This window comes from Sorex araneus, chromosome 1 (assembly GCF_027595985.1).
Source record: "Sorex araneus isolate mSorAra2 chromosome 1, mSorAra2.pri, whole genome shotgun sequence".
In the NCBI taxonomy this organism is placed as follows: domain Eukaryota; kingdom Metazoa; phylum Chordata; class Mammalia; order Eulipotyphla; family Soricidae; genus Sorex; species Sorex araneus.
This window is the reverse complement of record NC_073302.1, coordinates 337,944,084-337,966,791: the sequence shown is the minus strand read 5'-3', so window position 1 is coordinate 337,966,791 and position 22,708 is coordinate 337,944,084. Positions and strand designations below refer to the sequence as shown.

General features: G+C 37.7%; 1 protein-coding gene across 1 annotated transcript in view; it reads left to right on the top strand.

Moving 5' to 3' along the window:
• Positions 1-22,708, top strand: part of ADAM32 (ADAM metallopeptidase domain 32) — a 167,561-nt gene that overhangs the window by 8,821 nt on the left and 136,032 nt on the right. The window contains exons 2-5 of the mRNA XM_012932332.2: positions 7,361-7,440; positions 14,680-14,741; positions 19,829-19,904; positions 21,958-22,034. Coding sequence (XP_012787786.1) covers positions 7,361-7,440; positions 14,680-14,741; positions 19,829-19,904; positions 21,958-22,034 — 295 coding nt within the window. The remainder of the gene's footprint in view (positions 1-7,360; positions 7,441-14,679; positions 14,742-19,828; positions 19,905-21,957; positions 22,035-22,708) is intronic.

Below are 22,708 nucleotides of genomic sequence, written 5' to 3'. Positions count from 1 at the left end.
GGAAACTTGGTCCTGAGTTGTTGGGATCTGGCCAGAGGCACAGCAGCAATCTCAGTGTATCAGGAAGCCTGAGGGTACCATTAGGCTGCTGATGCATTTGCCCCACATGTACACGTGAGGAATCTTATTTCTTTGATTTCCTCTATGACCCAGATGTTATTTAGAAGCATTTTGTTCAGTTTCCAAGTGTGGGAGTTTCCCCTCATTTTTTTTTTTTTTTTTTGGTTAATTTCAACCTTCATGGATTGTGGTCTGAGAAGATGCTTGATAAAATTTGTGACTTTATATATGTTTGCAGTATAGAATAAGTGGCCATTCTGGAGAATGTTTTGTGTGTACTAGAGAAGAATGTATATTCAGTCTTTTGAAGGTAGAGGATCTTTTGTGTGCCAGTTAATCCAAGGTCTTTCCTTGTTTCTTGTAAAGGGATCTAGAATTTTTCCTTGTAATCTGGAAAATAATCCTGATAGTCTGATTATCTGCCCAGTGGCAAAAGTGGGATGTTGTAGTTTCCTACTCTGTGCATTATAAACTGTGCTGCCTTCATTCCTTGTGTGTGTTGATGAGTGTGGTGACTTTTGTTCTCCGATCCCTTAGCCATTGCCTTCCCTATCTTTGTTTTGTTTGGCTGGAACACTGTTTAGGCTAACCAGTCTTTATCTCCTTCCATTTGCTTGCTTATTGTTTCTCTGCCTTTCGGTTTGAGTGCACTCACATTTGTCTCCTGAATTCAAGTACATTTCCTGTAGCAGCAGAAAGTTGGGTTTTGTTTTCTGTTCCATCCAGTTACTCTATGCCTTTGTATGGAAAAATCCAGTCCTTTGATAGTCAGAGAGATTATTGATATAATGAAATGTGTTGTCCTTTTTCTGTGTTAGATTTGGTCGTTTTGCAATTAGTCATTTACTTTTCATAAGTGACATTTCAGTAATTATGCAGGGTTGGAATAAGTGTTGCAAATGTCACCAGATCTTGTTTGTCTGAGAATGTTTTTATCTGACCTCAAATATAAGTAACAATGTTGCTGGCTAATGGCCTATAGTTAAAGGTTTTTTTCATTTCATATTTTGAATATGTCATTTCATTTCCTTTATATTTGTTGGTTTCTTTGGAGAGATTTCTTGTGATTTTTATATTATTTCTCTTGTATTTTAGATTTTGCTTCTCTCTCTTTGCATCCTTTAGTTCTTTCTATTTTGGTTACAGTATGTCTTGGGGTTGTTTTGTTTGATTCTTTTTTCTTTGGATTCTTTGGATCTCTAGAATCTGGACAGGCCTCCCTCCAGAGACTGGGTAAATTCTGAGCCATTATCACTTTCACCAGTCATTCATTTTTTTTGGGGGGGGGTTCACACCTGGAGATGCTCTAGGGTTACACCTGGTTTTGCACTCAGGAATTACTTCTGGTGGTGCCCTATCCACTAGGTGCTATTATTTTAGCCTCCCAGTTGTTCATTTTGAGTGGAAACATCCGTTATCTTTTTTTAACCAGTCATTCTTTTTGCTTGTTTGTTTGTTTGTTTTATTAATGAATCATTGTGAGGGTACAGATACAGATTTACATATTTTTAGCTTGTGTTTCAGTCATGCATTGCTTGAGTACCCATCCCTCCACCAGTGCCCATTCTCTACTGGTGATCCCAGCATCCCTCCCACCCCCCATGCCATCCCCCCCACCCCACCCCACCTCTGTGGCAGGGTGTTCCCTTTTGTTCTCTCTCTCCTTTTAGGTGTTGTGGTTTGCAATGGAGGTATTGGGTGGCCATCGTGTTCAATCTATAGTCTGCTTTCAGCCCGCCTCTCCCATCCCGAGCCAGTCCTCCCACCACACTTTACTTTTCTATCTGAACTGCCATTACCCCCAGCATGTGAGGCCTGCTTCCAAGCCATGGAGCAAACCTGGTACTTTAACCAGTCATTCTTTTGAATGAAAACAGACAGGAAAAGTCTTGTCTCCTTTTATTCTCTTGCATTTCTATAATTCAAGGATGATTACTCTTGTTATTCATTACATTTTTTTTAAAATGTTTTCTTCCATTTTAAAAGCATCTCTGTCTCTATCTTTTGTTTCTTATTATTGGTGACAACTTGTGTTTTGTCCTTCAGTTCGCTTATACAGTTTTCAGCATTTATATTTATGTTGCTGCTGGCTTTCTGTTGTGTTAACTACTTCAATTTTATTAATATGAATTATTTCATATTCTGTACTATATTTTCATGGAGTTATTTTAATACTCTTTTTATGCTTCTTGAATTTCCTTTACCGAGTTAGGGAGTTGACTTGAGGTCCTCCTCAACTGGGATTAAGGACTTTGATGAACCTGAATACTTATCTAGACTTTCTATTCCAATCTGCTGGAGCAGGTGAATTAATTTTTCCACTTTCCTTAAAGTTTCGTGGATGATGACAATGGAGCTACAGATTTTGGGAGATCTGAGTGTGACCCCATATGTTGTTTCCACTATCGGGCTCTTGTTTATGTCTGTGTGACTTTCTCACTATCTCCTTTCTTGTTGAGGATATTTCAACAGGATGGAGGGCAGGGGCAGGGAGTAGGTCTTCTTTTCTAGTGGTGGGGACTTTAATGGGGATAGTCTGGCATTGAAGTAAGATCTTTTGGGTTCCCAGAAGTCCTTATAAGAGAGGTTGGTGATGTGGCTGTTGGCTCCCAGTGGGCATTACAGGAAGAGAAAAGCTACTCTCATGTTACTTAGATTATGATAAATTTATTTATTTGCTTTTTGTCACACCCAGCAATGTACAGGGCTTATTCCTGGCTCTGCACTCCGGAATTACTCCTGGTGTTGCTTGGGGGACCATATGGGATGATGGAAATCAAACCTGGGTCAGCCTCGTGCAAGCCAAACGCCTTACCCACTGTGCTATTGCTCCAGCCCCAGATTATGATAAACTTAAAAAAGAAATTGAACAAACATTGCTGAAATTCTAGAAACCACAAAAAACTCCAAATATTCAAAGCAATAATGAAATGAAAGAAAAGAGGCTTGGCATGCCTTAACTTCATACTATACAACAGTTACTGTAATCAAAACCTTATGAAATTAGACTAAAAATAGACACATAAATCAGTGAACAGAATTGAGAGCTCAGAACAGAATCTTTATGCATAGGGATAAAATTTACTTAAAATTTGACAAAATGGAAAAGAGAATCTTTCCTCAAAAATTAATGTTAAAGCCAGATATATAGTGCAGAGGTAAGGTATTTAGGTTCAACCCGCAGCATCACATAACGGTCTCCCAAGTCCTACCAGGAGTGATCCCTGAGTAAGCTAGGAGCTCTGAGCACAGCTGGTGTGGCCACAAAACTAAAGTAATATTAGGCAAACTTTATATCTATTTGAAAAAGAATCACCATCTTACGTAATGCACCAAAATTAACTCACAAAATTAATTTAAAAAGGAAATAAAAAGTCAATTAAAAAAATTAACTAAAATCAATCAAGCACTTAGATGTTAGTCTCCAAGTGAATACCTAAAATGAAGCAGCAAAGCCCTCCATGATACTTGCTTTAGTGATGTTTTTGGTAATTTGACTCCAGAAATAAGGTAGTACTATAGCACTGTAGCACTGTCATCCCATTGTTCATCAATTTGCCAGAGCAGGCACCAGTAACATCTCCATTGTGAGATTTGTTATTATGGTTTTTGGCATATCGAATATGCCATGGGTAGTTTTCCAGGTAAACAAAGGAAAAATAAATGATGTAGATCAAGCTAAAAAGCTTTATGCTTCTAAAGAAACTATTAAAAATATCCTCAAGAATCTACCTTTAAAGCATGAGGCTGTGAATTTGATGCTTCTGAGAGAGAGTTTGACATCTCTTTGCTCTTGCTTCATGGCACTTCTACCTGCTGTCAGATAAGAGATATCATTTAAATGCTAGGATAAAATTTTCACTGAACTTCCATGTGTTTGAACAAGGCAAGTAAAAGATGCAACCCCTGTCAAGAACAAATATTAAAATAATAAATGAACACCCCAGTCAGTTGTGCAAACCCTGATGATTATGTACTACAGAAAACTTATGTAAGTGCAATAATATACATGAGTACCACAGCTTAACACTGCAATGCCTGGTGAGCACATATGTCTGCATGCCCTGTGAACAAATGAATGTGGTCCCCCTTCAAGGGATAGACTACACTCACCCCAAAATGCCAATTTTCTTTCACTACAGTTCCTCGGATTTTTCTTATCCATGCCCTCTTGCTAATCTTAGTGCCTCAGGTTTTGTTTTTATGGGAATATTTGCTTGCTTTATTTCTTAATATGCCTGATATAATGGGGTTTCTAGCATTCGTACTTCTCCTCCTGATTTTTTTTTAACAGAAACACTATTAAGTTCTATCTATGTTGCTATAAAAGGAAAGTGTTCATTCTGATATTCAGGGTTTCTATGGAGGCTTCAAAACATATTACATACCATGTTCTTTATTTCAGTCGTTTCTGGTGTTGTTTTTGATTTCATTTCGACTCATATGTCCGTGTGCTTTGCCGACTGACTGTGCTAGTGTTTCCTTGAGCTCATAGACCCTCCTCCTCATGGTATCACTAAAGACATCTTCTGGGGATTTACTGAACTGGTTGGTGTTGTTTGGGTCTCCAGTGGAACTGTTTTCACTCATTGAACTTGATGGGCTTCTGCGTGTTTTCTGCATTGGTTTTCTAGTATTCTTCATGTGTTGTGGTGAGTCTTTGTCATTAACCCATTAAAGATGCTGAGGAATTAGGCTGGAGGTTACTCTCTTCTCTGACCATCTTTACAGAATGTCAAGAAACAGTAAGCAGTATGTCGTTTGTTAAGTGGGTCTGTTTTACACAACCATGCACTTTAGGAACTATGGTTTGGATTCTTAATATGGCACTTAATGGCTGGTGTGGGGGCTGCTAGAACCTGCACAACAGGGAGGGGCTGTGCTTCCTGTTCTGGAATAGGCCCAGTGACGTCAGCCAGAGACAGGCCTCACCCAGTGTGGCAGAGCAGCAAGAAGAAGGTCTGAGAGCTCAATCTTTATGGAAGCAGACTTTAAGTCTGGAGCTGCTTTTTGACCCGCTATAATTTTAACTCAGAGCAAAGTTCTGTTCCTTCACAGTCTTGGGGTCATGCTCACACGTTTCCAAATCAGCCATTGCTCCTTTGTTCCACAGAAGAAAATCACCCAGAAATGGTGGTTAGGTTTCTAGTGAATTTTCTCTGTGGGGTTCCCGGTGGAATTTTGTGGTGAAAACAGTTTTGCTGCATTGTTTTAGAGCCATAGAAACACTCTCAGGTTATTCCTTTTGGTTATCTTGGATCTGTCTTTCTTCCTCCCAATTATACCTGCTGTTTGTCTCCTCTTTAATTATGGCACTTATATCTTAGCTCTTTTATATCTTTATTTAAGCAATAGGTTTATATCTCTGCTACTTGATTTCCAGCTCTTTAACCACTTTGCAATATATATATATATATGTATATATACATACACACACATATGGCAGAGAGCCTGGCAAGCTACCCATGGCATATTCGATATGCCAAAAACAGTAACAAGTCTCACAATGGAGACATTATTGGTGCCCGCTCAAGCAAATTGATGAACAACGGGACGACAGTGCTACAATGCTATATATTTATTTGTTTTTTTTTTTTTGAGCCACATCTGGTTATGCTCGAGGATTATTCCTGGTTCTGTGGTCAGGGATCATGCCTGATAGTGAGTGCTCTAGGCATCATACTTGGTGCCAGTGATCAAACCAGGTGGGCTACATGCAAGGCCATATTTACCTGTCTGCAATAAATTTAAGGAAGTTTCTAGGTATCTACGGCATTCTTCTTTATCTGAACTTCCTTATTATATTCTCATTTTATTGAATAACCATGACTCTTACAATTACTTTAGCCTTTATTCTGCATTTAATTTTAGTTGGTGCTTTAATTTTATTTGGTCCTTTACCTTAACTCTTAATCAGAGGAAGTTGCTTTTTTATGACAAGTACATATGATTAATTTCCCTTGAATGTTTGCCTGTAAATATGTATTGTCCCTATATTTTAACGATAGTTCTGTTGAGTATTCTCCTTAGATCATGTTTTCTTATTTTTTGGGGGGGTTGGGTCACACCCGGCGATGCACAGGGGTTACTCCTGACTCATGCACTCAGGAATTAACCCTAGCGGTGCTCGGGGGACCATATGGGATGCTAGGAATCAAACCCGGGTCGGCCACGTGCAAGGCAAACGTCCTACCCACTGTGCTGTCACTCCAGCCCCAGATCATGTTTTCTTGAAGTGCTTTGAAGACATCTTCTACAATCTTTCTTCCTGTATACTATTGCAAAAAATTTCAAGTTAGTCTGTTTTTTGCCCCTTATTACATTGAAATAGTGTTTTTATCTTTTCTATTCACATGTTCATTAGATTCTTTATCTTTAACATTTCATCACTTTGGTAGAATGTAATTCATACATATATATGTATATAAAACATACACATTTATATTTGCCCCTTCCCTCCCTTTGGTCATTGTTCCAATATCAGGTTCATACATGCTTGGTTTTGGTACTCATAGATTTTGTCTTTCAGGGTGGGTCACACCTACGGTTGTGGTGCTCACACATTTGACCCTAGTGCTCACTGGAGAACCGCACACCCTTTCCCTTTCCGTTTAGGAGCTCACTTTATGTTGCACTGAGAACACCGTTCTTGCTGCAGTGCTTTCTAGTGACTCACGGGCCATCACATAGCTGCAGTGCTTACAGCATCTTTGGTTATGGTGTTTGCCAGGGATTTCTCACTTCAGTTGTGCTTATACATACCTGGGTATGGACCAGAATCACAGTGTTGTGGTAATAGGGCTCCAAATGAACAGAGCTACTGAAACCATGAGCATTACATGCATTTGGCACTAGAGATCAAACTCATGGACTGACTTAATGCTATGGTGCTTGCAAAGTGACATTTTATTGCCATTGAATCACTCTCCTGGTGCTAGTATATTTTTAATTAGGGGTGTCTATTTGTTATGTTTTATTTATTTATTTATTTATTTATTTATTTATTTATTTATTTATTTATTTATTTATTGTTTTTTGGGTCACACCCAGCAATGCACAGGGGTTACTCCTGGCTCTTCACTCAGGAATTACCCCTGGCGGTGCTCAGGGGACCATGTGGGATGCTGGGATTAGAACCCGGGTCGGCCGCGTGCAAGGCAAACGCCCTACCCGCTGTGCTATCGCTCCAGCCCCTATTTGTTATGTTTTAAACAAAAGCAATAAATTGTTTAAGTTAAACAAAGTGTTGTTACCCCCTCTTGTGCAGTCTTTTAGAACTATCTTTTTTCTCTTTTCCCAGGTTCTCAAAATTCATCTCTACAAATTGTAATTCCAAAAGAAATCCATACAAAATTAAGTGATAATTCAAAAGTAGAAACTGTAAGATAATTTTCTATTTTATTTATTACATAGCAATGAAATATATCAATCTTCTTATAGGTTGACTAAAGTATACAATAGTGTTGCTGATATGGAATTTTTTAATTCATAGTTCAAATCAAAATGATTTATTTTATGTAATCTAACTTTTGTCATCTTCTCATGGTAAACTGTTTTTAAAATTCAAATGCTAGAAATAATGTATTTAGGGACGTATTTGAGTGATATATAGATGATTTAGATCAGAGGTTCCCAAACTTGGCCTGCCTCTTATTTTTAAGAAAAAAAATTACTCAGTGCCCCCTGAAAAATTTCTTTTTAAAGGTAAGCAGAAAGCACCCTCAATTGCACCAAGGCTGCCACCACCCTCACACGGGGTTGTTCCAGCACCCCTGGAGGTGGTTGTATCACTCACTTTGAGAAATACCAATATGAACACATAGAATTATTTCTTTCAAAATTGTTAAGGAGCACCTGTTAACTGAAGCCTCATTCATAATTTGCAGACTTATGTCTCTAAGTTTTTAGAAAGAATGATACCTTTGTTCTAAAATGATTGTCAGAAAGTTTTATTTTATTCAGTTTCTTTAACAGACTTTTAATGGGTTTTTCATGCATGTAGCTATATACTGAGTGTCTACAGAATAGAGAGAAATGAAATTAAGTAAAGCAAGTCCTATATTTTTTGCAAAAAAAATAAACTTTAAAATTATATTAAAGTATAACTTTAATGCAATAAAATTTGCCCATTGTAAATGTAAATCTCATTATTAGCACCTAAGCATCACCAAAGTTAAATTTTAGTATGTTTTGGGGCTGGAGCGATAGCACAGCAGGTGGTGCATTTACCTTGCACGCTGCCGACCTGGGTTCCATTCCCAGCATCCCACATGGTCCCCCGAGCACTGCCAGGGGTGATTCCTGAGTGCATGAACCAGAAGTAACCCCTGTGCTTCGCTGGGTGTGACCTCCCCCCAAAAGAAAAAAAATAGCTTTTTTTCCCCCCCCTTTCATCCTTAGTTGTTGTCAATTGCTGGTGTATTTTTTGAGTCTACTGATTTTTTTTTTTGGTTTGATTTGGTTTTGGAGCCACAGCCAGTAGTGGCCAGGAGTTACTTCTGGCTTTTGCAATCAAAGGTTATACTCCTAATGGGCTCAGGAGAACCATATGGGATGCTGGGAATCCAATCTGGGACAGCCACGTACAAGGCAAGCCCCTTACCCATTTGTATTACTGCTCTGATCCCTAAGTTTTTTATTTTCTGTATATTTCACTTAATAGAAATATACAATGTAGAGGATTTGTTTTTGAACTTCTTTTACCTAGGCTTATCTATTGAATGGGGTTAATCAGTAGCTTATTGACTTTGATATTTTAATGCATATGTATATATCATATTTTGTCAAAAGTTGATAGGCATTTGGATTGTTTTCAAACATTGGCTCTCATGAATATTTTTTCTATCAACATTTTAATGTGGACATATGTTTTCCTTTATCTTGAATTGATTTCTAGGAGTCAACTTTCTGACATCATATGGTACATTTATGATTATAGCTTAAGAAACTGCCATACTTTCTCATGGTACCTGTACATTTTATATGTTTATCAAGTTTTCTGGTTGAAAGGAAAATACAAATGTACATGAACTTTTGATTAAGAATTGTGTCAGATTTAGACAAGTGTAAGTGTTTTAGAAGTGTCACTGTCACTGTCATCCCGTTGCTCATCGATTTGCTTGAGCGGGTACCAGTAACGTCTCCATTGTGAGATTTGTTGTTACTGTTTTTGGCATATCGAATATGCCACAGCTAGCTTGCCAGGCTCTGCCGTGTAGGCGGGATATTCTTGGTAGCTTGCTGGGCTCTCCAAGAAGGGTGGAAGAATTGAACCCGGGTTGGCCGTGTGCAAGGCAAAATGCCCCACCCACTGTGCTATTGTTCCAGCCCTTAGAAGAGTGTACAAAACAATAATAGCATGTGGGAAAAAGAAGAAGTACACTAAAGAAAAATCATGCAGTGGGGGATAAAAAAGGACTTTAAGTGGTGAATTTAAAGTAGTATATACGTATGTTGGTTTTTAACGATTCACTCAATGATTGGATTATATAATATTGTGTAATGCCATGACAATATTGTATAATCTAATGTTAACTAAAAAAAGTCACAGAAATGCTTAAAATTTTTTCCCATCACAATAATATGCATGTCCAGCAAACCTGCTACAAGTTGACAATGAATTAAGAGCATGAAATAACATTTGTGACATTGAACAATAAAATTGGAACCTAAAGGGATGGAACATTTATATAGACAAATGAATTGCTATCAGTAGAAAAAGGAATATTTACCTAGGATATATATTACATGAGTGTAAATCTCATGATAACCACAAAGACAAAATATAGAGTGGAGACACAATATATTAAAAGGGATATAGTGAGAAAATCATCATTGAAAACAATAAATTTAAAAGAACCAGTAGAGGATTCAGAATATGACTCATTGGTAGAGCAGTTGTATGTGTGAGACCTTTGGTTCAGTTTCTGGCATCACACATTCCAAGAACAGTACCAGGAGAAAATCCTGATAGCCCCAAACACTTCCTAATAGGGCTCTGAAACTAACAAAAGCACAAAACACTAAATTAAACTAAGCTTAAGTAAACTAAAGATACAGAGCAATAATATAACCAGAAAGTAAAAAGGCAAAATAGCTACAGTAAGACCTTGGAAATAATAGTTATTCTAATGTCAATGCTTATCTCAGTAATTTTTAAGAAAAAATTTTATCAGTGAATCACCGTGAGGTACAGTTACAGACTTATAAACGTTTGTACTTGCATTTCAGTCATACAATGGTCAAGTATCCATCCCTCCACCAGTGCCTATTTTCCCAGCAATGGTCCCAGCATCCCTCCCACCACCCCCACCCCCTCATCCCCACCCCCTCCATCCCCACCCTGCCTCTGTGGCAGGGCATTCCCTTTTGCTTTTTCTCTCTTTTTGGATATTGTGGTTTGCAATAGAGGTATTAAGATGCCATCATGTTTGATCTATAGTCTACTTTCAGCCTGCATCTCTCATTTGAGCAGGCCCTCCTAGCACCCTTTACTTGGTGCTCCCTTCTCTATCTGAGCTGCCTTTTTTTCCCAGCTTGTGAGGCCGGCTTCTAAGCTGTGGAGTAATTCTTCTGGTACTTATCTCTACTGTCACTGTTACTGTCATCCTGTTGCTCATCGATTTGTTTGAGCAGACACCAGTAACGTCTCTTATTGAGAGACTTATTGTTACTGTTTTTGGCATATCCAATACGCACAGGTAGCTTGCCAGGCTCTGCCATGCGGGCTCCGTACTCTCGGTAGCTTGCTGGGCTCTCCGAGAAGGGCGGAGGAATCGAACACGGGTTGGCCGCATGAAAGGCGAAAGCCCAACCGCTGTGCTATTGCTCCAGCTCTCTTATCTCTACTATTCTCAGTAATTTTTAGTTTGGTTCAGAGCGTATAAGTGCAGGTCCAGTTATATGCTTTTTCAGAAGGTTAATTTTGCTGTACAGATTCACAAAGATTCCAGGTGAGGAGATGGAAAAAGATATGCCAAAGAAGTGGAAACCAAAAGAAAGCAGACGTGGCCCTGCTTTTACCACAAGAAACACACTTTAAGGCAGAGATTTTAATACTATCAGGGTAAATATAGAAACGTGCTGAGAATATGTGTCGTGCACTCTACAGTGCAGCCTTCACTGCAAACATACAGCAAAACTGCATTAAATGCAGAATCCTGCCCCATTGAAAGAACCTGGGGAGCACAGACGTTCTCCCTGGAGAGAACACTACTGACCGGAAGCTTGAGCATGTACAGCACTGTGAAACAAACAGGCACGGCTCCTTAACAACAAGGAGGGCTACACTACAAACATGGTTCCCCAATTATACAAGTTGCAGGTAACTGAGAGCTGGGCACTGAGTTCAGAGCAGGCAGAGGCCTGCCAGTACCTGTTGAGCAACCTGTTGAGAGAAGCGATTCCTAAAGTCACTCTACACGTCCCAATACAATATTGAGCAAACGAGCAGTTGAACGATACTTCCTTACTTACCCAAGATTTAGTCCCTTCAAACCCACAGCCCTCTGTCCATAAACTTGCCACAGCTCTCAAAGTTTTTCCAGTTAACTGGAGACCCCTGTTTTCAGTGAAAACATTTTGTCTTCAAGGTTGCTGATATGGTTTTCTGCATTCAAAATTCTGTAACCATGGCTTGCGGTTGTGTTCTTTAGCTCCTCCAATTCCATTTGTATGGATTATTTCATACATTGAATCAAGTCTTCTTTGAGGTGATTGAATTTATCTTTTTTTTTTCTACACTGATGGTACTCCTGGCTCACTCCTGGCTCTGCCCTGGTGTTGCTCATATGGTGGGCATATATGGTGCTGGGGATTGAACCCAGGTTGGCTGTGTTCAAGACAAGCACCCTACCTGCTGTACATCTCTTTTTCTAGTGATTACTTAGTTTTCATAGCCAGTATTTGCTTAATTTTTATTGCCACTGAATCAAGTGTTGATTTGAGGTCGTTAACAGGCTTCTGTTACTCTATTTCCATTATAGTGTAATGGTAGTTTCATGGCACAAGCAGGTGTAGATCTCATTCCACTAGTATAGTTACCAGGACTTTTATGCAGGTTTTCTGGCACTGAATTTAGACCCTGTAGTTTCAAACCCACTAGCCCGTAGAGTGTGTGGGGTGGGTGCAGTGCAGCAATTATGCGTGTGGTTCCAGGTGTTGGCACAGCTACTGAGACTGGGAAAGTCACCCCAAGGTGGGGTGGAGTGGAAAGGGCAGCTTCCCCAGTCACGTAGCACACCTGCCTGCATTTTATATTGGCCTCTGCTGGTGCGTGGCTCTCCAGCTGGGTGGTTGGCAGATGAGAACAAAAGGAGGGCACAGAAGTTGGCTAGGGGACATCTCTCCAAGGCAGCGCAAGCAGAAAGGGCCTCTATTTTTTAATGGGGTTATTATTTTTTCTGTAGGTGAGCTTGTGAGTACTTTATATTTGGATATTAGCCCCTTTAAGTGACGTTTGGTGTGCGAATATCTTCTCCCTTCAGTAGGGTGTCTATTTAGTTTTGTGTCCAAGATTCTCTGGCCATACAAACTTTTAGTTTGATGTAGTTCAAACTTGTTTATTGCTTTTATTTTTTTTGTCCATACAGTCAAGTCATCGAACACACCACTGAGGTCTGAATTTTGAAGAGTTCTATTATGTTTTCCTCTAAATATTAAAGATGTTTGTGTAATCTTGAGATCCTTAATTCACTTTGAATTAACCTTTATGTGTGGTGTGAGATATGCATAGTTTGTTTCCTCCTTCCCTCTCTCTCTTCCTTCCTCCCTTCCTCCCTTCCTCCCTTTCTTTCTTTCTTTCTTTCTTTCTTTCTTTCTTTCTTTCTTTCTTTCTTTCTTTCTTTCTTTCTTTCTTTCTTTCTTTCTTTCTTTCTTTCTTTCTTTCTTTCTTTCTTTCTCTCTCTCTTTCCCTTTCTTTTATTCCTTCTCTTTCTTTCTTTCTTTCTTTCTTTCTTTCTTTCTTTCTTTCTTTCTTTCTTTCTTTCTTTCTTTCTTTCTTTCTTTCTTTCTTTCTTTCTTTCTTTCTTTCTTTCTTTCTTTCTTTCTCTCTCTCTCTCTTTCCTTTTCTTTCATTCCTTCCCTTTCTCTCTCTCTCTCTTTCTTTCTTTCTCCCTTCCTTCCTTCCTTCCTTCTTTCTTTCTTTCTTTCTTTCTTTCTTTCTTTCTTTCTTTCTTTCTTTCTTTCTTTCTTTCTTTCTTTCTTTCTTTCTTTCTTTCTTTCTTTCTCTCTCTCTCTCTTCTCTCTCTCTCTTTCTTTCCTTTTCTTTCATTCCTTCCCTTTCTCTCTCTCTCTCTTTCTTTCTTTCTTTCTTTCTTTCTTTCTTTCTTTCTTTCTTTCTTTCTTTCTTTCTTTCTTTCTTTCTTTCTTCCTTCCTTCCTTCCTTCCTTCCTTCCTTCCTTCCTTCCTTCCTTCCTTCCTTCCTTCCTTCCTTCCCTTTCTTTCTTTTCTTTCTTTCTCTATGTGCTCCACTTTCCTAGCACCATTTGTTAAAGATGCTTTCCTTGCCACACTTCTTGTAACAAGCTCATTTGTCATAGATTAACTGTGAAAAATGTGAAGATTTATATAAGGGATCTCAATTCCAATGGTCTTAAAGTCAATCTTTATTCCAGTACCACAACATTGATTACCATATTTTTATAATATAAAATGAGAAAATTTAATATCTCCCATATTCTTTTTCTTGTCAGGATATCTCAATGGAAATATGGGTTACCAAATTAATTGAATTAGGCATAACTTCCCATTTCTCATCCCACAAGAGTGAAATCCTAATTAAGCCTTTAGAGTAAAGGCTATCCAGGAGTATTCAACATTCAAAGGAAGCCTGCAATTTTTCTTAACACTAGTTTGGAACCACTTGTGATAGTTGTGTATTGAGCCAGTGATGCTCAGAGATCATTAGTAATACACTGGTCATGCTTGAAGGTTATGTAGATCTGGAGAATAAACATGTTAGGCATATTATCTACCTGATTAACTGCCCTGTAGGCCCTGGTATTTTAATTTATTAACCATGTCCTGACTTTAGAGTAGAATGAGATAAAATAAAAGGGAATATCAAGTTTTAAGAATCTTTTGTTAAAAGAAATAAATACAGGGATCAGGGATATAGTACAATGGTAACTGCTTCCATTGCGCATGGCCAACCCAGGCTCAATCTCCAGCAACATCATAGGATTCTTTGAGCTGGACAGGAGGGATCTCTGAGTGCAGAGTAAAGTCCTGAGCACAAAAAAGGAAAAGAAATAGGCCATATCAGGAAAAATTGTTAGGTGATTTTAATACAAACTTGATCAAAGTAAATAACTCTACGATGCTACTCAAGTAATTATGATAGTCCGCACATAGTCCTTATTTCAGGAGAGTTTACATATGTCTTTCACAGGAGTTAGATATAAGCACCTTATCTGAAATAAATTCATAGATTCATTGTAATTTACAGAAATAGAATATATGATCAATTTTATAGTTATAAAATTCCATAGTTTAAGTCACAGAAATTTTAATGAATTCATTTAAATCATTATAAACAGATGGGTAGGTATTGATTTGTGTTAAATTATTGGTTTCTTTTATTGTTTTTGACTCTACTCATACTTTTTATGGATTCTCTAGAAACAATTATCTTACATCATTCGAATAGATGAGCAACCATATACTGTGCACCTTAAGAAAAGGTAATTTTATCTCTCAGCTTTATGTTTAATTATAAATGTGAATTTTTGCATATAATAAAGTGAAAATAGAAATAAATTATTAAAAAAATTTTTTAGTTTCAGAGCTTTTTAGTTAATTAGTGTTTTGGTCCTAATAATCTAAGTAGTCTTTTGTGAATAGGAGACAGGAACAGTAAGCACAAATACTCATATATTGAAGAATAATCTTGCAATTTTAAGTTAGCAGACTTCAGGGCTATATAATCAGGCTATTGTATCACAATAACAAATAGGCCTATAACTGATTGTATTAGAGTTTGATTTGGGAGACCAGTCCACCATAAGGGCTATGCAAAAAGGGTAGATCATGGACCATTATAATATCTCAGTTTTAATTTATGGAAAATGATATCACATACATAAATACTAATACATACAATATTACAATTGAGAAAATAATTGAAATAACTTTCTGTAGGATAATTTTCTGGTTGAAATTCAGTTCAGACTGGCTGACTTGTGAGCAATTTGTAACTTTCTAGAGGACATTTTAAATTATATTTTGGGCATAAAACTTGGTATTAAGAAAAGGCATATTTGTAAGATATCAGATGTGAATGTAAAATGCCTTTTCAAAATTGGCAGAGAAATATGAAAAGGAGATTTAGGTGAATTTTTTAAAAGATGAGACAAAAATTTTTGTCTTGGGGAAGTTTCCTAAAAAAAGATAAACAATTTGTTATTGTGTAATGTGCCAAAGAATTTGTATAGATTAGCAGCAGAATTTACCCATTCCTTTAGGCCAAAGATTTGAATAAAATAGTAAATGAAAACATAAATGTTTCAAATGTTTAAGATGGAAGGTGAGAATACTTAAATTTGATTTTAATGTCATATGGATGATAAATAGTGATAAAAATATCGGGATTGGGCTTTGAGAGATATACAGAACATGGGCATATTGTTTTAAGGAAACAATGCCTGTACAATAATGACAGTGTAATGACAATTAGGCAGCTACTGCAAATAGCATGATAAGTAATGAAAAACAGAACTATGATTGGTAGAGGCAGGAAGGTTTTTTTTACACATTGATGTGGCAGAAAAAAGATTAGCCAGATGATTAGATATAAAGACGGCAGAGATTTGGTGGGCAGTGAAGGAGAAGGAACAGAACTTAAATCAGAGGACATAGGCACTCATACTTAGAGTAGCTGCACGTGTAGTACTTATGCAATATACACAGAAAGATACCTAGTTGGAAGACTTAGTTTATAACATAAGTGTTCATTTCAAAATCTTTATAGGAAAAATTAAACATCAGAAATGAAGGAGGATTGGTCATAAAGTCTATAACGGAAAACACTCATAATGAATGACATCAAAATAGTTTAGGAAATAAGCAAGATATAGTTGAAGAAAATTAAAAAATGTAAACAAAGAGAGTCTCTTGCCCACATGCCTGGCTGTCTTCCCCGGGGCCCCTCGGAGGGGATAGGCTCCAGCTTCCCTCCCCACCCCGAGCAGAGCTCCCAGCGGCCGAAGACCACCTGAACCTAGATACAGTCATGCTCGAGGCCCCACGTTCCACACGTTCGGACAGGCCTCATGCATGAAGGTACCCGCAGAGGAACCCCGGTGTGTGTAATTCCATCAACGGCCAACATCCAGAGATTTAAAAGCAAGCTCCTAGAAGTGCGCGGCCCCAAAGCGGCCGCAATATCTTGTAGCCTACTTCTCCCTCTGAGAGAAACTGGCAAACTTCTGAGAGTTTCCTGCCCACATGGGACAGCCTTGCAAGCTTCCCATGGTGTATTCATATGCTAAATCCAGTAACAAGCTGGATCTCATTCCCCTGACCCTGAAAGAGCCTCCAGTGCAACATCCTTGGGAGGGCTGGGTCGAGAGAGATTTCTAAGATCTCAGGGAAAGGACAAATTGAGAGGTTACTGAGCCCGCTTGAGAAATCGACAATTAATGGGATTTTATGATTGTGATCGTGAAACAAAGATATTAGGGCATTAAAAGGGAAGTGGTATGGTTGAAATTGAAGTATATATAGTTTTTTTTTTCTTTTTTGCTCTTTGGGTCACAACTGACTCTGCACAGGGATTACTCCTGGCTCTGCACTCAGGAATCACTCCTGGTGATGCTCAAGGGACCATATGGGATGCTGGGGAATTGAACCCGGGTCGGCCATGTGCAAGGCAAATGCCCTACCCGCTGTGCTATTCCTCCAGCCCCTGAAATATATATAGTTTTAAGGAAGGGCATGTGACCAATTGTACGAAGTACTTCAGAGTAGTTTGCCTTGATTTTTGACTGCCAGTGAGTTATGTGGAAACCTGTGTTTTTTCAGTGTGAGTGGATGATTTCCCACAGAAGCTGGATTGTGGTCTAGTTAACATTTTATACTGGATTGAGCAGAGAGCAGGATGAGGAAATAAAACTAAAGTAACACAAAAAAATTGCAAGTAATGTTTCCATACTCATTCTCAGATTAATAATACATAGTACTCTTCCCCTCGATATAAAGGTAATATGTAACAGTAAAATTTAGAAACAATAAAACCCCAGTAATTATATAATATTTGATGCAGCTCATATCTTTATGATTTTTCCTACATGTAGTTTCTATGGGAAAGGGGGGTACACCAGGGATATTGGTGGTGGGGAATGTGCACTGGTGGAGGGATGGGTGTTTGATCATTGTGTGATTGTAACCCAAACATGAAAGCTTGTAACTATCACACGGTGACTCAGTTAAAAAAAAAAAAGAGTAGGCTTGGGGCAGGGAGGGCTCTCACCCGCCCACTCTGGAGCACCCTTCGTGAAAACAGCCTAGTGCGGGTCCAACCATCACCACGCTCCAAGCCGCTCCCCACTCGCTCGGCCGAGCCTCACATATGAATGAACATATTCCTGGACTGCGTGGCTGCTTTTGGTTAAAAAAATTTGCAATTTTGTGTGTTATTTTAGTTTTATTTCCTCATCCTGCTCTGTGTTCATTCCAATATAAAATGTTAACTAGACCACAATCTAGCTTCTGTGGAGAATCATCCTCTCACACTGAAAAATATATAGGTTTCCACATAACTCACCGGCAGTCGAAAATCAAGGCAAACTACTCTGACGTACTTCATACAATTGGTCACATGTCCTTTCTTAAAACTATATACAGTTCAACTTCAACCGTGCCACTGCCCCTTTAATGCCCTAATATCTTTGTTCACATTTTTAAGTTTCCTTCAACTATATCTTGCTTATTCCCTAAACCATTTTCATGTTACTCATTATGAGCATTTTTCTTTATAGACTTTAGGACCAATCCTCCTTATTTTTTTTTTTATTGAATCACCATGTGAAAAATTACAATGCTTTCAGGCTTAAGTCTCAGTTATAGAATGCTGTAACAACCATCACTTCACCAGTGCCCATATTCCACCACCAAAAAACCCCCAGTATACCTCCCATCCCCCCACCCACCCACCCCCGCCTGTGTAACTGATAAATTTCACTTTCTCTTTTCTTTGGTTACATTCAATATTTCAACAAAAACTCACTATTATTGTTAGGAGTTCTCCACTAGAGTCAGACCTGCTGTGAAGAGATATGAGGTTTTGGATTTCTGTATTTAACAACTAAGTCCAGGGAAATTTCTTCCAGAAATTGGATCATTGCAAGCTTGTATCTCTCATTAGTAGTCCTCATAATATGGTGGTCACCACGCCCTTCCCCCTGCCCCCCCCTGTCCCCCCTTTCCCCTGCAAGGAAAAGGCGAGAGAGAAAAACCTTTCCCTTCCTGGGCAGGCATGGGGCCACGGCTTAGTTCTCAGTCTGGAGACATTCTGCAAGGAACTGCCAGTACCAAAAGTAGTTTAGCTGGCCTCTGGAATCATGCTCGTGCAGATGCACGTGGGCCCCCGGGATCACATCTCGGCGGAGAGTGGCTCCTTCATTTCTGATGTTTCATTTTTACCTATATAAAAGATTTCGAAATCAACACTTAAGTTATAAACTAAGTCTTCCAACTAGGTATCTTTCTGTGTATACTGTATAAGTACTACAGGTACAACTACTCTAAGTATGAGTGCCTATGTCCTCTGATTTAAGTTCTGTTTCTTCTCCCTCACTGCCCACCAAATCTCTGCCGTCTTTATATCTAATCATCTGACTAATCTTTTTTCTGCCACCCCAATGTGTAAAAAAGCCCCAAAAACTACCTGCCTCTACCAATCAGTTCTGCTTTAGTAAGACACATTAAATTAAATTAATTTAAATTAATTTAATTCAAATTAAACACATTTAATTTAATAAGACACATTTTATAAGACATCGTAAGACACTCCCTACCCATTCTCCATAATTGCCACACCATATTTGATGGGGTTCAGACTGTAGGCAACAAGTCATAGAGGGAATTTTATATATATATGCATATATACATGTTTTCAGATATATATACCAAACCTCACACCCCCCCAAACTTTAACAACATATTAGTGATATCCTATAGAATGTCTTAATGGCTCCTGCCAAAATAGAACAATCTTCACACTGTTTCCTATATGAACACTTTTTTGTAAGTATGTTCAGCAGTTCTTCATAACAGACAATACAAAATATATTCTTTCGGTTGTGTTTTGGGACAGGGATTGGGGTTTGGGATGGAAACATCCCAAATTTGGTGGTGGGAAAGTGTAATGGTGACGGGGTTGCTGTTTGAATATTAAATGTAATCAAATATTGTGAACTAACTTATAAAATAAAAACATTATAAAAATAAATAAAAGAGTAGGCTAAGATAACAATATTATTTTGAGTAAATTTGTATAATTTGAATAAAATTATACACACATAAAAAGAAAATGCAGTCATTCTCAAAATGGGGGAAAATTCTCTAAAGGCAAAAATAGTAAGTATTAAACTTCACAACTCTGTTGTGTTCTCACAGGAGCCATAGACCACAAAGGTTTTGACTGTATTTCAACAAGATTTTATGTAAAATAACAAAAAGTAGGCAATTTTTTATTGCCAGGTTATTTGATGATTGTTGCTTTGTATGTATTAAAAATAAATTAAAAAGTCTCTCACTTTTTTATATTCAGATTTCTTTTATCAGACAACTTTATGGTTTACGTGTATAATGAAGGATCCCTGAATTCTCATTATTTAAATTTGCAAGTAAGATTTATTTTCTGTGTTTTATAGATCTAAATAATTTTTAATTGAATTTTTTTCTGATATTAGTACAGTATTTGTGGGAAATATATTTATTACCACTGGGACATATTGATTGCTTAATTCTTCCCTTTATTAGTCTTTCCTCAAGTCTTAGTAAGTCAGAGGCAAACTAGATTGATTTAACACTCACCATGCTGTCTGAAACACACGCCCCATTTGATATGTTTATTTTGTATTTTGTTGAACAAATTATTTAATTTCTTTAAAATTAAATAATTTTTAATTTATTTAAAATTAATTAATTTTAATTTTTTAAATTTTATGGATATGACTCCCTGGATATGACTCCCCGGATATGACTCCGGGGAGTCGTATCCAGAAGTTTTAGGAGTTGCTCTTGGTTCCATACTCAGCAGTCACTACTGGCAATGCCTGGGGATATGGTGCTGGGGTTGAACACGTCCCTCACTCAGGCAAGGCAATGCTCTGCTATGAGCCACTTCCTGACATATACTCTTGAACAAATTATTATAAGCAAAATTTTAAAAAAATAGAAAGAAAATCTTTACTTTTTTAAAATGTTCTAAGCGCTTCACAAATTGGACTACCCTTCAAAGTATATGTGTAGAATCTACTTTCTTCCTCTGTATCCATCTGCTGAGAATCCTTTTTCCATGAAAACATCATATCTGCTTTGAAGGACAGGGACAGAACTGCCTCTCATCTGTGAGGCCCTGGGTTTGTCCCTGCCAGTGTAAAAGAAAAAAAAAAACAGCTTGAATGTGCAGTATGGACATTGGCATAAACGTCTGAGTAATCTTCCTGCTTCCACACCCTCACTCTGCTCACTTGGATTCCAACATGGTGATTAGAATTAGACTCTTAATGAAATGAGTCAGAGTGTGGGTTTTTTTTTCTCAGTGAAAAACAGACTTATGTCAAAATCCTAGGAACTGTATTCAGTCTGGTCCCACTTAGCCTTTTTGACCATGTTTCTGCTTATTGTCTACCTTGCTTACTCTATTTCATCCATTTATATTTATTTGATTTTCTTCCAGCATACCACATATATTTATGTATACATATATACATCTTTCTTTCAAGAAACTGTACTTTCTATTTGTTTTGATCAGGATGATTAATCTCATGGATGATTCATAATTTATTTCTGATGACACACCATATTACTTTATCTGGACAATTTTTCAGATGAAGTAATATGGTGTCCAATTCAATGTAGGAGAGGACCAGTTTTCCTTTTATGATCCTTTCTCCCCTATGCCTACAGAAAGCATTGTGTTAATAAGAAATTCTACATTAATTTTTTTTCTTTTTGGGTCACACCTGGCTCTGCACAGGGGTTACTCCTGGCTCTGCACTCAGGAATTATCCCTGGCGATGCTCAGGGGACCATACGGGATGCTGGGAATTGAACCTGGGTCGGCCGCATGCAAGGCAAATGCCCTACCCACTGTGCTATCACTCCAGCCCCAGAAATTCTACATTAATTTATAGCCCTAGTAAAACTTGAAATTATAATTATTTTTTATGTGATTATGTTTTCTCTATTTCTAGAATGTGGTTAGAAACCAATCTGACTTAAATTTTTTATATTTTGTTAAACATCATCAGTCAGAATATGGTTTCATTTTTGTGAATGTTCATAAATATAAAATGTACTCTATAGTTCTACATTTTTTACATAGTATATATTTGTTTTGTAATTGATGGCCCAAATTTATATATTAGAAAATAACTTCAGCTAAGACACGTGAAAATATTTTGAAAGTGGTAGGTAAAATAATCCCCAGTGAACTAATCTGAAAAAGGTAGCTAATACTGTGAAAGTAAACACATGAAAATTCTTTAATGTCACTTTGCTTACATTAATACAAAACATGTAGACCGTGTAGATTAGTTATAAAAATCAAGTTATATCAAGTGTTATTTATTATGTTATTAATATATATTAAGATTTCTCAAGTATAAAAGTAAAAAATTATTAGAAAATTTGTCAATTCTTAAGTAATCAGTTTCCTTTTTTCTTTCCTAGGGACAATGCTACTACCAAGGATATGTTGAGGGATACCCAAATTCTGTAGTCTCACTCAGCACGTGCTCTGGACTGAGGTTATGCATTTTCTATCACTGATGTGCAGGCACTATAGTTAAGACATTGGTTTCAGTGAACTTGTAGTTATGTGTGCCCAGATGAGGGTTCCCATGTGGAAATAATTTAGTGATATCAACTTTGAACATGCTTCTGCTCATATTTCTTCTTACTTTTCTTACTGATCAGTTTTTTTTTATTAATGACAGTGATTAATAATGTAGGAGTACCGCTATTTGTTCAGCCATTTATTAAGCTGATTGAATTGGGCATGAACTCCACATTACTTTAAAAAAATTTATTGTATCAATGTGGGATGGTTACAAAGCTTTCATGTTTGAGATTCAGCCATATAACAATGGAACACCCATCCTTCCACCAGTGCACATTTTCCACCACCGATGTCTCCAGTATCCCGGTCCCTATCCCCCCATCCCAGTCCTCACCCTGCCTCTATGGCAGACAATTTCCCCAATACTCTCTCTCTAATTTGGGCATTAAGTTTTGCTCGAATTTTCCCACCACCATTCAAGCCTACCTGCCAGGGCAGATGTTACACAATTTATTTTGAATATCATGAGAGCTTGCGAGGCCACAATTGTAAATGTAAATTTCTAGATGGCAAATTATTGGGTTCCAGAGACATCTCTGTATGGCACTAATCTATTTTGGGATCCAATTGGGAGTCTCTGGG